Source organism: Sus scrofa, chromosome 15 (assembly GCF_000003025.6).
Source record: "Sus scrofa isolate TJ Tabasco breed Duroc chromosome 15, Sscrofa11.1, whole genome shotgun sequence".
NCBI lineage: Eukaryota > Metazoa > Chordata > Mammalia > Artiodactyla > Suidae > Sus > Sus scrofa.
The window spans coordinates 131,188,007-131,201,955 of NC_010457.5; the positions used below are offsets into that span (position 1 = coordinate 131,188,007).

The 13,949-nt window shown below is 43.6% G+C and overlaps 1 protein-coding gene and 1 pseudogene across 10 annotated transcripts in view; one reads left to right on the plus strand and one right to left on the minus strand.

The window, feature by feature from the left end:
* The window catches only part of SP110 (SP110 nuclear body protein), a 56,633-nt gene that overhangs the window by 18,096 nt on the left and 24,588 nt on the right, over nt 1-13,949 (minus strand). For 6 of the 10 annotated variants that reach the window (XM_021075650.1, XM_021075651.1, XM_021075647.1 and 3 more), the window contains 2 exons: nt 9,864-9,947; nt 6,659-6,724 (listed from right to left, as the gene is read on the minus strand). In XM_021075650.1, coding sequence (XP_020931309.1) covers nt 6,659-6,724; nt 9,864-9,947 — 150 coding nt within the window. The remainder of the gene's footprint in view (nt 1-6,658; nt 6,725-9,863; nt 9,948-13,949) is intronic. The other 4 variants (XM_021075649.1, XM_021075648.1, XM_021075655.1 and 1 more) reach the window with 1 other exon arrangement.
* On the plus strand, nt 11,551-13,077 carry LOC106508139 (annotated as a pseudogene).

The following is a 13,949-nucleotide window of genomic DNA, read 5'->3' on the forward strand; positions in this document are numbered from 1 at the left end:
GTTCCCAGGCTAGGGGTCAAATGGAAGCTATAGCCACCGGCCTATGCCAGAGCCACAGTAACTTGGGATCAGTGCTGCATCTGTGACCTACACCGCAGCTCATGGCAACACCAGATCCTTAACCCACTGAGCGAGGCCAGGGATCGAACCCGAAACCTCAGGGTTCCTAGTCGGATTCGTTTATGCTGTGCCACGATGGGAACTCCCTGAACAGACATCTTTTCCCCTCTTTTCTAATATATAAAAAATGAATAGTCATTTACAACTGCAAACATGGATTTACATCCTTTATAGGTCAACTTTTTTTTTTCTCTTTTTGGTCAACTATTTTTAAGTAATTTTTTTCCCTTACTAGTTTGGGGAGAAAAGACAGAGATGAGTCCTGATGAATGAAAAATCATAGCATTGACTAAGAAATAAACAGCAAGCCCAAGGCAATAGATAGGGAGGTTAAAACTATTACATACAGAAGTCAAATTTTCACAAGTTAATACATACACATGTATAACAATATACTAAGCATAGATATGTATATATACTTAATACAAATAATAGCGGTAAGGAGTTCCCGTTGTGGCTCAGTGGAAACAAATCTGTTTAGGATCCATGAGGACAAATGTTCGATCCCTGGCCTCACTCAGTGGGTTAAGGGTCTGGTGTTGCCGTGAGCTGTGTCGTAGGTGACAGACATGGTTCAGTTCCCATGTTGCTGTGGCCATGATTCAATCTCTAGCCTGGAACTTCCATATGCCATGGGTGTGGCCCGAAAAAGCAAAAAAAAAAATAATAATAATAATAATAATAATAGAGGTAAATAAAGAATGCAGCCTTGGGAGTTCCCACCATGGCTCAGCGGTTAATGAATCCGACTAGGAACCATGAGGTTGCGGGTTCGTTCCCTGGTCTTGCTCAGTGGGTTAAGGACCTGGTGTTGCTGTGAGCTGTGGTGTAGGTTGCAGATGCAGCCCGGATCCCACATTGCTGTGGCTATGGCGTAGGCCAGCAGCTACAGCTCCGATTAGACCCCTAGCCTGGGAACCTCCATATGCCGAAGGAGTGGCCCTAGAAAAGGCAAAGACCAAAAAAAAAAAAAAAAAAAAAAAAGAATGTAGCCTTATAAGTATTACCTAGAAAGGGCTTTTTAGGCAAGAATACAGGGCATAAAGCAGTGATTCTCAATGTTGGGTGATTTTGCCCCATAGAGGATACTTGGCAACGTTAAGAAATTGTTTGTCAGACTGGGAGGCAGGTGCCACTGGCAGCTCATGGGTACAGGCCAGGGATGTTGGAAACATCTCACAATGCACAGGACAGTCCCCACAACAAAGACTTATCTGCCCTCAGATACCAATAGTGCAGAAGTCAAGAAACTCCCCCATAAACCATACTGGAAAAAATTAACTGATGTGCCTACATAAATTATAAAAAAAAAAAAAAAACTCCATAGGGAGTTCCCTGGTGGCTCAGCAGGTTAAAGATCCAGCATTGTCACTGCTGTGGCTTGGGTCACTGCTCTGGCGAGGGTTTTATCCCTGGTCTGGGAATTTCCACAGGCCATGGGTATGGCAAAAAAAAAAAAAAAAAAAAAAAAAAAAAAAGTCTTCCTAGCCAAAAACTTCTCAAGTAAGTTAAAAGACAAAAACAAAATAAGAAAATTGGGATAATAGCAAAGGGTTACTTTTTCAAATTGTTTAAATAAGAAATTAAGAGTCATATATAAAAATGGGCAGGTTTGAAGGGGTGATCTTCAAAAGAAAAAGTTCTAAAGGAAAATATATTTTAAGACAGGGATCTTAGTAAACAAAGGCTAGGTAATGCCACAGTAATTTATGACCCTCCCAAATCTCAGTGGTTTATTACAAGTGTCAACAAAGGGATAAAGGGATAAATCAACCTAATTTCTTTTTCTTTCTTTCTTTTTTTTTTTTTTTTTGCTTCCCAAGGCCTCACCCATGGCATATAGAGGTTCCCAGGCTAGGGTCAAATTGGAGCTGCAGCTGCTGGCCTACACCACAGCCACACGGGATCCGAGCCACATCTGGGACCTACCCCACAGCTCACGGCAATGCCAGGTCCCCAACCCACTGAGCAAGGCCAGGGACTGAACCTGAGTCCTCATGGATCCTAGTTGGGTTTGTTAACTGCTGAGCCATGAAGGGAACCCCTCAACCCAATTTCTGTTTTTGTAATTAATGTTTTATTGGAACACGTCCAGGACTATTTGTTCATATTTTTGTGTCTGTTTATATTTTTAACCAATGGCAGTGCTGAGTAGTTGCAGTAGAGACAGTATGACCATCAAAGCCTAAACTAGTCACTATCTGACCATTGCCCCCACCCCTTTTGTTGCTCTCAAGGCATGAGGAAGCTCCCAGGCAGGGGTGGAAACTACACCGGGGCAGCAACCCGAGCTGCTGCAGTGGCAATGCCAAATCCTTAAACTGATGAGCCACAAGGGAACTCCGGCCCCTCCTCCCCCCATTTTGGAAAGAAGCCTTGGCTTAGAAGTGACCCTCTCACTTCTGTCCACATTTCTTTGTTCATGTCCCGTCACATGGCCATTCCTGAGTCCAAAGGGCACGGGTGTTTAACCTTCTGAACTGTTGGTGAGCAGTCCTGCACCCCCCACAGCACGTTTAACCATGAGCAGCGTGTAAAGCAATTCAAAGGGAAATACTGATTAAATATCATTCTTAGCTTTTATGTTCAATATGCCCCTAATATAGGAGCACCCAGATACCTACAACAAATACTAACAGACATAAAAGGAGAACTTGATGGGAATACAACCATAGTAGGAGACTTTAACACCCCACTCACATCAATGGACAGACCCTCCAGACAGAAAATTAATAAAGCAGCAGAGATCCTAAAGGACACAATAGAAAAGTGAGACTTCATTGACATTTTCAGGACATTACATCCAAAACAATCAGAATACACATTCTTCTCAAGTGCACATGGAACATTCTCAAGGATTGATCACATACTGGGGCACAAAGCTAACCTCAACAAATTTAAGAGTATAGAAATTATTTCAAATATTTTCTCTGACCACAATGGCATCAAACTAGAAATCAACCACAGGGAAAAAAAAAAGAGAAAAAACTTACTATGTGGAGACTAAACAACATGCTACTAAAAACCCAATGGGTCAACAAGGAAATCAAGAAGGACATTAAAAAATACCTCGAAATAAATGATAATGAAGACGCAACTCATAATCTATGTGACGCCACCAAAGCAGGGCTCAGCAGGAAGTTCACAGCAATACAGGCCTTCTTAAAAAAAGAAAAATCTCAAATAGACAACTGAACCCACCACCTAAATGAATTAGAAAAAGAGCAAACAAAACCTAAAGTCAGCAGAAGGAAGGAAATCATAAAGATCAGAGAAGAAATCAATAAAATAAAGATTCAAAAAACTATAGAAAAAAAATCAATAAAACCAAGAGCTGGTTCTTTGGAAAAGTAAATGAAATTGACCAACCTCTGGCCAGACTCACCAAGAAGAGGAGAGAACAAACCCAAATAAACAAAATAAGAAATGAAAAAGGAGAAGTCACAACGGATGCTACAGAAGTACAAAAAGCCTTCCGGTTCAGCACACAGAAAAGTCTTGTTATGTTTAGGGTTGGTGAAGCTGTAAGGAAAAGCGTGTGTCCATATTATGTTCCTGGGAGTCTAAACTGGCAGCAATTTGATAATGTGCTCATTCTCTTTTTTCTTTTTAGGGCAGTACCTGTGGCATATGGAAGTTCCCAGGCTAGGGGTTGAATCAGAGCCCAGAGGCCAGCCTACACCACAGCCACAGCTACACCTGATCCTTAACCCACTGAGCGAGGCCAGGGATTGAACCCACATCCTCACAGACACTATGTCAGGTTCTTAACCCATTGAGCACCAATGGGAACTCCATGTGCTCATTTTATTTATTTGTCTTTGTCTTTTGAGGGCTGTACCTGCAGCATATGGAGATTCCCAGGCTAGGGGTCAAATCGGAGCTACAGCTGCTAGCCTACACCACAGCCACAGCAACATGAGATCCGAGCCACATCTGCGACCTACACCACAGCTCAGGGCAACACTGGATCCCTAACCCACTGAACGAGGCCAGGAATGGAACCTGAGTCCTCACTGATCTTAGTTGGGTTCGTTACCACTGAGCCACAATGGGCACTCGGCCATGTGCTCATTTTAAATAGACAGATTTACTGACCTGTCTACTTCACTTCTAGAAAGAAACAATTAGGAAATAATCCATACAAAGTGTCCCCTTGGGGGTCTGGCCCCACTCCCATCACTGGGTCACCTGAATCAGAGGGAAGCCCTCAGACTCCGTGGGGCGGCGGTGACTCTACCGAGTGCAGTGGAAAGAGTGGACCCTGGGAAGCGGTCATGCGTGTCCACAGGGCACAGGGGAGGTGACCCCCACCGGGGAACAACCTACTTTTCCCACAACCACTCAGACCAGCAGGAACGTGCTCTGTCCCCATGTCCCTCTCGTCTACACCTCTCCCTCCTGCTACTAGTAAGTGACTTGACTCATCCGCAAGAGACCTCCCACGCCGAGCATTCAAGTGTGATTCCATCACCAGAATTACCCTCTGGGGTGGGCGTTCGGGCACAGTCAGTCCTTGTCTTTGGGGCCCTTGTCATGATCTTTGTGTTTCCGGTCGAGTCATCCTTTCTCTGAGCCTCCTGACCCACCCCTGGGAGCTCCTCTTGGATTCCATGGCCAGATAAGGCTGCCCCTGTGAATAGTTTTAACTGGGGTCCCAGTGGCCTTCCCCTCCCCTCATTAGTGACCTTCTCATGCTCCCAGTCCCCACACTTTGAGATCTCTGTAACCCCTGCCTCACTTTTCTTTCGGCCATGCCTGTGGCATGTGGAAGTTCCTGGGCCAGGGACCGAACCCCCCACAGAAGTGACCCAAGCCACTGCAGTGACAATATCAGATCCTTAACCCACTGAGCCACCAGGGAACTCCTGCCTCAACCTTATCTTGCTCTTTCTCCATAATCACGCCTCTCTTTTCTCCTTGCGTATCTTTCCCCACCAGACTCCTGGTTCTTTTTTCCCCTTCCACTCCTCTTTCTGACTATTCATTATATGTGTGTCAATGAGAACGTCAGCTCCATGAGGGCAGGGGTTCTGTCTCTTTTTCCAACTGCTAACTCCTCTGAACCTGGGACATGCACCTGGCACACAGGCCAACTCAGTTCATCTTTGTGGAATGAACATGTCACAGGCAGCATGTTTCAGAAAATATTAGAATTAAACATTTTTCATTCTTACAAATTATAACGTCCAGGATTTCCCGAATTATTCAATCAATCAGTTTCAGGGAAAGGGCAGATGCGGACTAGAACCACACAGAAACTGCTTGGGAGATGGTTTTGGAGCTGCTACACAAAATTCTGAAACATAGAATTTGTTGAGCGTGAAAGGGAATTTCCAAAAATTTCCTTTCTAGACCAACAAGCGAAGCTTGGAGGGCTGAATGTCGTTTTCTCAGAAGTGGCAGAAGAGGAAACTCAGGTTTGTTCCCCTTGTGGCTCAGCAGGTTAAGAACCTGACTAGGATCCATGAGGATGGGGATTCAATCCCTGGCCTCGCTCAGTGGGTTAAGGATCTGGCATTGCTGTGGCTGTGGCATAGGGTGGCAGCTCCAGCTCTGATTGGACCCCTAGCCTGGGAACTTCCACATGCCCTGGGTGTGGCCCTGAAACAAAGGTGGGGGGAGAGAGAAAACTTAGCACATGACAAGGAGGGAGTGGGGCTGGGAGAAAGTGACAAGGGGAGCAGGTGAGAGAGGGGGTCTGAGTTCGCTCCCGGGCCATCCTCACAACTGAGGGGTATTGGAAGCAAGCAGAAAAGTGGGGGGAGTCCAGAGCAGTGAAGTGCGTGTTATGAATCATACTTGGCTGAGAGTCCCTCCCAGGTGCCCCGTTCCCTCATAAGGGCTGGGGAATCCCAGAGAAGCCCCACCCACTGGCACACCTTGAACTAAAGAACAAAGAAGGAGAAGGGAGGGGGCAAGAGGAGGAGGGAGGATTGGAGAACAGGTGATGAGGACAGAAAGGCGCAAAGCAGGATCCAGGAGAGAGCAGAGTTACAGAAGTTTTTGTTTCTTTTTTTTTTCACTACGCAATCAAACATTCACCAGTCTGGGGCTGAGACTAACTCTCTGCAGAAGCTTTTGTTTCTTATACTGAAATTAGCATTATTTTCACGCATGGAGTCAGTACATGCTAAGCATTAATTCAGGTGGTTCTGCTCAGTTGGTGACCGCACATCTCACTCCAGTTTGGGACTGGGAGTCCGAATCCTGCCTGCACGTTCTGGTTTGCTTGGTCTTTTCTTCTTAGTTCGGACCTTGAACTGGACACAGCTCTAATCTCAAAACTGTCTGATGTCTCCTGTCCATGTCCAGTCCCTTCCTTCCCAAGATACAAGAGAAGAAGCCTGTTGGAACAAACGTGGTTCTCCTACTGAGAGAAGGGGTCCTTGATGGGATGGCCTAGGAGTCAAGATGGGGCTGGCTGTGCTCTAGTGACACACAGGTGGCCATGTGGCTGGAGAGGAGGCTGTGCTGATGGCCAAGTGAGGACGCTGATGAACGCTGAGGGAGTGGTGACTTCATCCTTCTTGCTTACCTCGTGGGAGACTTTTTTTCTGTCTTTTTTTGGAACTTGAGCAGCTATATATGTTTCTTTCCTTTCCTAAACAGAAAAGAAGATCCTCTATTATGGCTATATATATCAATCTATAAGCTTGAATTGTCAATACTTCTTTGTCTCTCTTTTTTTTTTTTTTTTTTTTTTTTTAGGGCCGCACCTACGGCATATGGAGGTTCCCTGATTAGGGGTCAAATCGGAGCTGTGGTTGCCAGCCTACGCCACAGCCATAGCAATGCGGGATTCGAGCTGGGTCTGCGACCTACACCACAGCTCATGCCATCACTGGATCCTTAACCCACCGAATGAGGCCAGGGATCGAACCCTCATGGATGCCAGTCAGATTTGTTTCTGCTGAGCCACGGCGGGAATGCTGGTGGGAATGTAAGTTGATGCAACCATTATGCAAAACAGTATGGAGATTCTTGAGAAATGAAAATTAGAATTACCCTCTGTTACAGCAATCCCACTGCAGAGTATATATATGGACGAAACTATGATTCAAAAAGATACCTGCATCCTTATGTTCATAGCAGCGCTATTCACAATAGCCAAGACATGGAAACAACATAAATGTCCAACAGATGAATGGATTAAGAAGATGTCTCTCTCACACACACACACACACACACACACACACACACACACACACAATGGAGTACTACTCAGCCATAAACAAGAATGAAATCATGCCATTTGCAGCAACATGGATGGAACTAGAGATTATCATACTAAGTGAAGTGAGTCAGAAAGAGAAAGGCAAATACCGTAGGATATCACTTATATGTGGAATCTAAAATGTGGCTCAAATGAACTTATCTATAGAACAGAAACAGATTCACAGATGTAGAGAACAGACTTGCGGTTGCCAAGGGGGAGAGGAGAGGGAGAGGGGTGGACTGAGAGTTTGGGGTTAGTAGATGCAAATAAACTATTACATTTAGAAAAGGTAAATAGCAATGTCATACTTTATAGCACAGGGAACTATATCCAGCCTCCTGGGATAGCCCATAATGGAAAAGAATATATACATATACACACACTAAGTTTTATATATATATATTTTTTCAAAATATAATACTTTAAAAAAGAATATATATATAACACACTGTTTTATATATGTTATATATATATATTTTAAAGTATAATATTTTAAAAAAGAATATATATACACACGAAATTTTATATATATATACATTGTTATATATATAACAGTCACTTTGCTGTCAGCAAAAATTGACACAACGTTGTAAATCAATTATACTTTAATCTAAAAATTAAAAAAGTTTTAAATGCCTATACTTCAAAAAACAACCCCACAGCATTAAAAGAAAAAAGGGGAAAATTCAAGTACATGTAAATTAGGGGGTTAATATTCTTAACAGAAAGGGTGAAAGATGCATGGTACGCTAAGAGAGTGGGCAAAGAGCATAACTTGAGAGTTTTAAGGAACTACAAAGGACAAATTTAGTTAAAAAGGACCTTTAGATCACCAATGATTTTTTTTTTTGAAGACTGAGAACTTTGTTTTTTAATTTTTTAAATGTTTTTGTCTTTTTAGGGCTGCATCCACGGCATATGGAAGTTTCCAGGCTTGGGGTCTAATCCAAGCTGTAGCCGCCAGCCTACACCACAGCCACAGCCATAGCCATAGCAACACCAGATCCTTAACCTACTGAGCGAGGCCAGGAATCGAACCTGTGTCCTCATGGATACTAGTCAGGTTCGTTATCACTGAGCCACAGCAGGAACTCCCTAGTACACCAATAATTTTTTTAAAAAAAGCATTGTTTGGTTTTAACTATACCCAAATTTTTAAAGTCTTACCATGTCTGGGTTGGTGAGGATATAGTTAACGAGCTTGTGTGTTATTAAAGGGAATATAAACAATTACACTTTCTGGAGAACATTTTAATAACACAGGAAATTTAAGATATACAGACTCTAAACACATAATCTCTCATTTAGAAATTAATTCTGAGGACATTATTGGACAAGTGGGCAAAGATACCAGTATAGGCAACGTGATTCCTGTTTTCATATAAAAACTGGAAATAGCCCAACTTAGCACCAGCAGGTTATTATTTAAACAAATTGTTAATCAGATAGTAATGTGCTATACAACCAAAAAATTGAAAAAGGAAAATAGATAATGGATAACACAGACACAGTGAGAAAAAAATGTTTATAGATTAGACCATGTACTATGAGGCCCCCCTCCCCGCCGCCACACACACAGACTGTATAGGGAGTTCCCATCATGGAGCAGTGGAAATGAATCCAACTAGGAACCAAGAGGTTGAGGGTTTGATCCCTTGCTTCGCTCGGTGGGTTAAGGATCCTGCACTGCTCTGAGCTGTGGTGTAGGTCGCAGACGCGGCTCTGATCCTACATTGTTGTGGCTGTGGTGTAGGCCAGCGGCTACAGCTCTGATTAGACTCCTAGCCTGGGAACCTCCATAGGCCATGGGTATAGCCCTAAAAAGACAGAAAGACAGAAAAAAGAATGTATATAGATAAATATATATATGTAAAGAATGTGTGTGTGTGTGTATATATATATACACACACACACACACATATATATATCTGTGAGTGTGTGTGTGTGTGTGTGTGTGTGTGTGTGTATATACTCCGTGTTTTTCTCCTGCTCCAAGGATGGTGGTAGCCATGCGAGCAATGATAGGGATGATGAGGAGAGAATTAATGTGCGTGTTTGACCAGGGCACGCCCACTGCCAGGTCAGGTGCTCATGCCTGGCCACAGCATTACATTTGTATTTATGAAGAGTTGTTCTCACTTTCCCCGGAAAGATCCTGTGAGAAACATGGAGCGTGGGATCTTAGGGGAAAACCTGCTGGCCTGGCACGCAGTGAAGTACCACGGATATACTTAGAGCATGAATACTTGGCAGGGGTCAGCTGCCCCCAGATTGATTCTTGGGGGTGAAAAAAACGTACTCGTTTTATGCATAAAGCACAAGTAAATCTATCCAGTACTTGAATGGATATATAATATACTGCGGTGTTAGAATATCCTGAGGGGTGGGGCTCATGATTAGAAAAACAGCTAAGTGGGGTCCCTGGGGCAGTGATAATGGGGGAAAAAAATGGCTGAGAAACTCTGACTCCGAGTAAATCTGCTCTAATGTTGGGCTCTCCCCTCTGAGACTTGCAACTCCTCACCTTTATTCGCGGTTCTTGTTGGCCTGCTGGGTGGCTCCTGGGGTCTCTTTTCTTCAACCACTTCTGGAATGTCATCAGTGGTCTCTGACCAAAAACAAAACAAAACAAAAAAAACCCAGTCATCTCAGATCTGATTAAATGCCCCCTGGAAAGGAAGCTCCTGTTGCGGCTCAGTGGGTTACGAACCCGATTAGTATCCATGAGGATGGGGTTCGATCCCTGGCCTCACTCAGTGGGTTAAGGGCCCCACATTGCGGTGAGCCGTGGTGTAGATCACAGACGTAGCTCGGATCCTACATTGCTGTGGCTGGGGTGTAGGCCGGCAGCTGTAGCTCTGATGAGACCCCTAGCCTGGGAACTTCCACATGCCACAAGCGTGGCTCTACAAAGAAAGAGAGAGAGAAAGAGCAGAGAGAGAAGCCCTCTGCAAAGCTGCTGGGGAATCTCCCAGAGACCCATGAAGGATCCTGCAGGCTCTGGAGCTGAAGACTGGAGCATCCACGATGCCCTCCTGAGAACGCTTCTAGCATGGGGGCTGTGCTACTGGGGGAGAAGCAGAGCGAAGCTGGTCAGCAGTGGTCCCTCGGCTAAGGCGACTGTCCAGTGGGGGCAGTCATCTGAGACTCTGAGGTTCCAAGTGAGGTCACAAACCCCTGGAGAGAAAAAAAACCCCTTCAGGAGAGCTTCAAGATCAAAACTGTTTTCATCATAAGACAATCATTGCCTTGTGTTTGTTTGTTTGTTTGTTTTCTCCCCCCGCTATGTTGACCTTTGCACAGGCGGAGCAAGAGCCAAGGCAGATAAAAATGCTAGTGCCTCTGTTCAAATCAAAGACGTGTTCACAAACCTTAGGAGCAGGCATTGCATTCTCCACCACCACTCCCCCAGTGTGAGCAAACACAGCCAGTTTCATTTAAGGATGTTCCGGAGGAACGTTAAAATGATGTTTTATGAAATTTCTACCCATGGGGACACCTCTTTTTAATGGTCTATGCGAAAACCTAGGGAGCACATATAAAACAGTTTGCTGTATCTGGAAGGACCATGGTTGTCTCAAGAACAACACTTGCATTTGAGGGACAAGCTCACCGTAAAATTCAGGGCATCGATATTTTTCAACTGTTTATAATATTTTAAAATCTGGCATGAGGAGTTCCCATCATGGCACAGTGGTTAACGAATCCGACTAGGAACCATGAGGTTGCGGGTTCAGTCCCTGGTCTTGCTCAGTGGGTTGAGGATCCAGCGTTGCTGTGAGCTGTGGTGTAGGTCGAGGACTCAGCTCGGATCCCACATTGCTATGGCTGTGGTATAGGCCGGTGGCTACAGCTCCGATTAGACCCCTAGCCTGGGAACCTCCATATGCCTCGGGAACGGCTCAAGAAATGGCAAAAAGACAAAAAACTAAATAAATAAAATCTGTCATGAGTCGTGGAAGCTACATTCAAAGTGCAAGATAGCATAAGACATCCTATGGCAACTGAGTATAAAAAGCTCATTGATATGGTTTCAGGCGCTACGTTACAATGAACCTTTAAGAAATTATCCCTTGTTGGCTCGCGGTAGAGGAGGCGGGGCTTGCGCTGAAGCCGGATCTGGATCCGGTGCTGTATACCCGGGTGGGTGAGAGTTCGACAGGCCTGGAGAGGAGAGCCAACTGCGGGCTTCTAAGGACCTTACTGCAACGATGAAACCTGATGAAAGGCCCCTCTTTGGCCCAAGTCTGCTCAAAGAAGTGGACTGGAGTCAGAATACAGCTACATTTTCTCCAGCCACTTCCCCCACACATCCTGGAGAAGGTCTGGTTTTGAGGCTTCTTTGTACTGCTGATTTCAATAGAGGTTTTTTTAAGGTACTAGGTCAGCCGACAGGGACCGGAGTTGTTAACCCGGAACAATTTATGAAATCTTTGGAGCACATGGAGAGATCTGGGGACTCTGATGCTACTGTCGTAGAAGATGTGACTCCAGGACAGAGCGTTGCTACAGCAGCTCTGATGACAGAGCATAAATCATCCATTCTTGTGCGAAGAGCGGAAGAGTAGATGTTGCTATTAGTGATGAATGCAGAGGAAAGCAGCTTGGCAAATTGTTATTATCCCCCCTTACTTTGCTAAGCAAGAACCTGGACTGTTATAAGATTACCCTTGAATGCCTACCACAGAGTGTTGGCTTCTACAGAAAGTTTGGATAGACAGTATCTGAAGAAAACTACACATGGAGGCAGTTTCTAAAGCAGAAATCTTTTACAAAAGACATTTGTCAGAGGAGCTAGTACAACAAGGCTCTATGTACTCTTCCTGGGGTCTAAAATATTTTGTTGCTGCCAACTCAGGGACCTCCATAAATACTGGGTTGAGAAAAATATTGTAAAACACACGCATAACGACATTAAGAAGATTACTTTGGGCTGGTGGGACATGCTGTGAGTTTAGATTACAAATGAATATTATAAAGGGGATGGTTTTTAACCAAAGGGGTCTATTTTTAACAATCTTTTCTTGCATTGTGTTTTTCTAAAGTTTGGCTTCATTTCTTAGTAGTCAGAGCATAGGTAGGAAGGAGTTACGTGTCTGCTATCTGTACTGCTTGTTAAAAAAAAAAAGCATACAATGAATAAGGCTGTTTATTATCACATTCATAAAATTAATACTTTTGTTTCAAAGAAATATATTTAAATAGCAATTAGGGCTGTATCATTTCACATATACTACATGAAATTGGATGTATGATAACTAATGCAGTGCAGACCAACATTTGCCGATCTTAATATCATACTGGCAACCAACCTGCTCAGCCTTTAAAAGAAGTACAATGAAAATTAACATATACAATGTGACAGTTGAAATGTACATCTGAAAGTTGACGTAAATCTACTGTAGCTAAAGTACCATCTGTCTCGTACCATGTGAAATACCGCAATTACGCATTTGTTTAAAATATCGAAGTACTTTTTAACAGTAAATTAGTAAATTCTGACATATTATGTATTTCTAACCTGATTTCTCATCTTTCCATGGGTGTGGGAAGCCTCTCTTCTGAGTAACATTTTTTATGAAAAATAGATTACAAAATTTTTTCCACAAAATTTCCACAAAATTGAGTGGAAGATTTGAAAATGTATCATACAACATTTACTACAGTCTAAAAATGTTGATGGAAGCTTTTCTATTTAATGTGATTATAATGGTACTACTATTCTGGTCACTCCTGTTTAATTTTATTTATTTTAACTATTTTTTAAGTTGAAATAAGAATTAGACACTTTATTAATGGTTCTAATCTTTTGCATTCCATGTTACATTAAACCTGTTCATATAATAGTCTTTTGTTAGAAAAGAAATTATCCCTTGTTGAGTTTGGTGCAGTATCAAAAATGAATATTTGCCAATATCTCAAAAGACTCTTAAATGATTCCACCCTTTCCTTTCCTTTCTTTCTTTCTTTTTTTTTTTTTTGGTCTTTTCTAGGGCCTTACCCATGGCATATGGAGGTGCCCAGGCTAGGGGTCTAATCGGAGCTGTGGCCGCTGGTCTGCATCACAGCCACAGCAACACCAGGTCCAGGCTGCGACTGTGACCTACACCACAGCTCACAGCAATGCTGGATCCTTAACCCAATGAATGAGGCCAGGGATTGAACCTACGTCCTCATGGATGCTATAGCTAGCATCCAAAAATTCGTTTCCACTGAGCCACGACGGGAACTCCAGAATCCACCCTTTTCAAGAACGGTGTGAGGCTGGATTTTCTTCCGATGCTTCACAAAGGCAACAACTGAATACAGAAGCAGAGATAAGAACCCAGCTGTCCTTGTTAGGGGTGGGGCGTGGGGAACAGGTGACGGGGACTAAGAGGACAAACCTCCGGTTATGAAATAAGTAAGTCACGGGGTGTAATATACGGCATAAAGAATACGGTCAATAAGGCTGCAGTCACTCTGTTTTGGGACAGGTTGTTGCCAGACTTATTGTGGTGATCATTTCACAGCGGATGCCGAAATCACCATGCAGTACACCGGAACTGCACCTCATATTGCACATCAGCCATATTTCAATTAAGAAAAAATAAATTAAAAGAAACGGTAA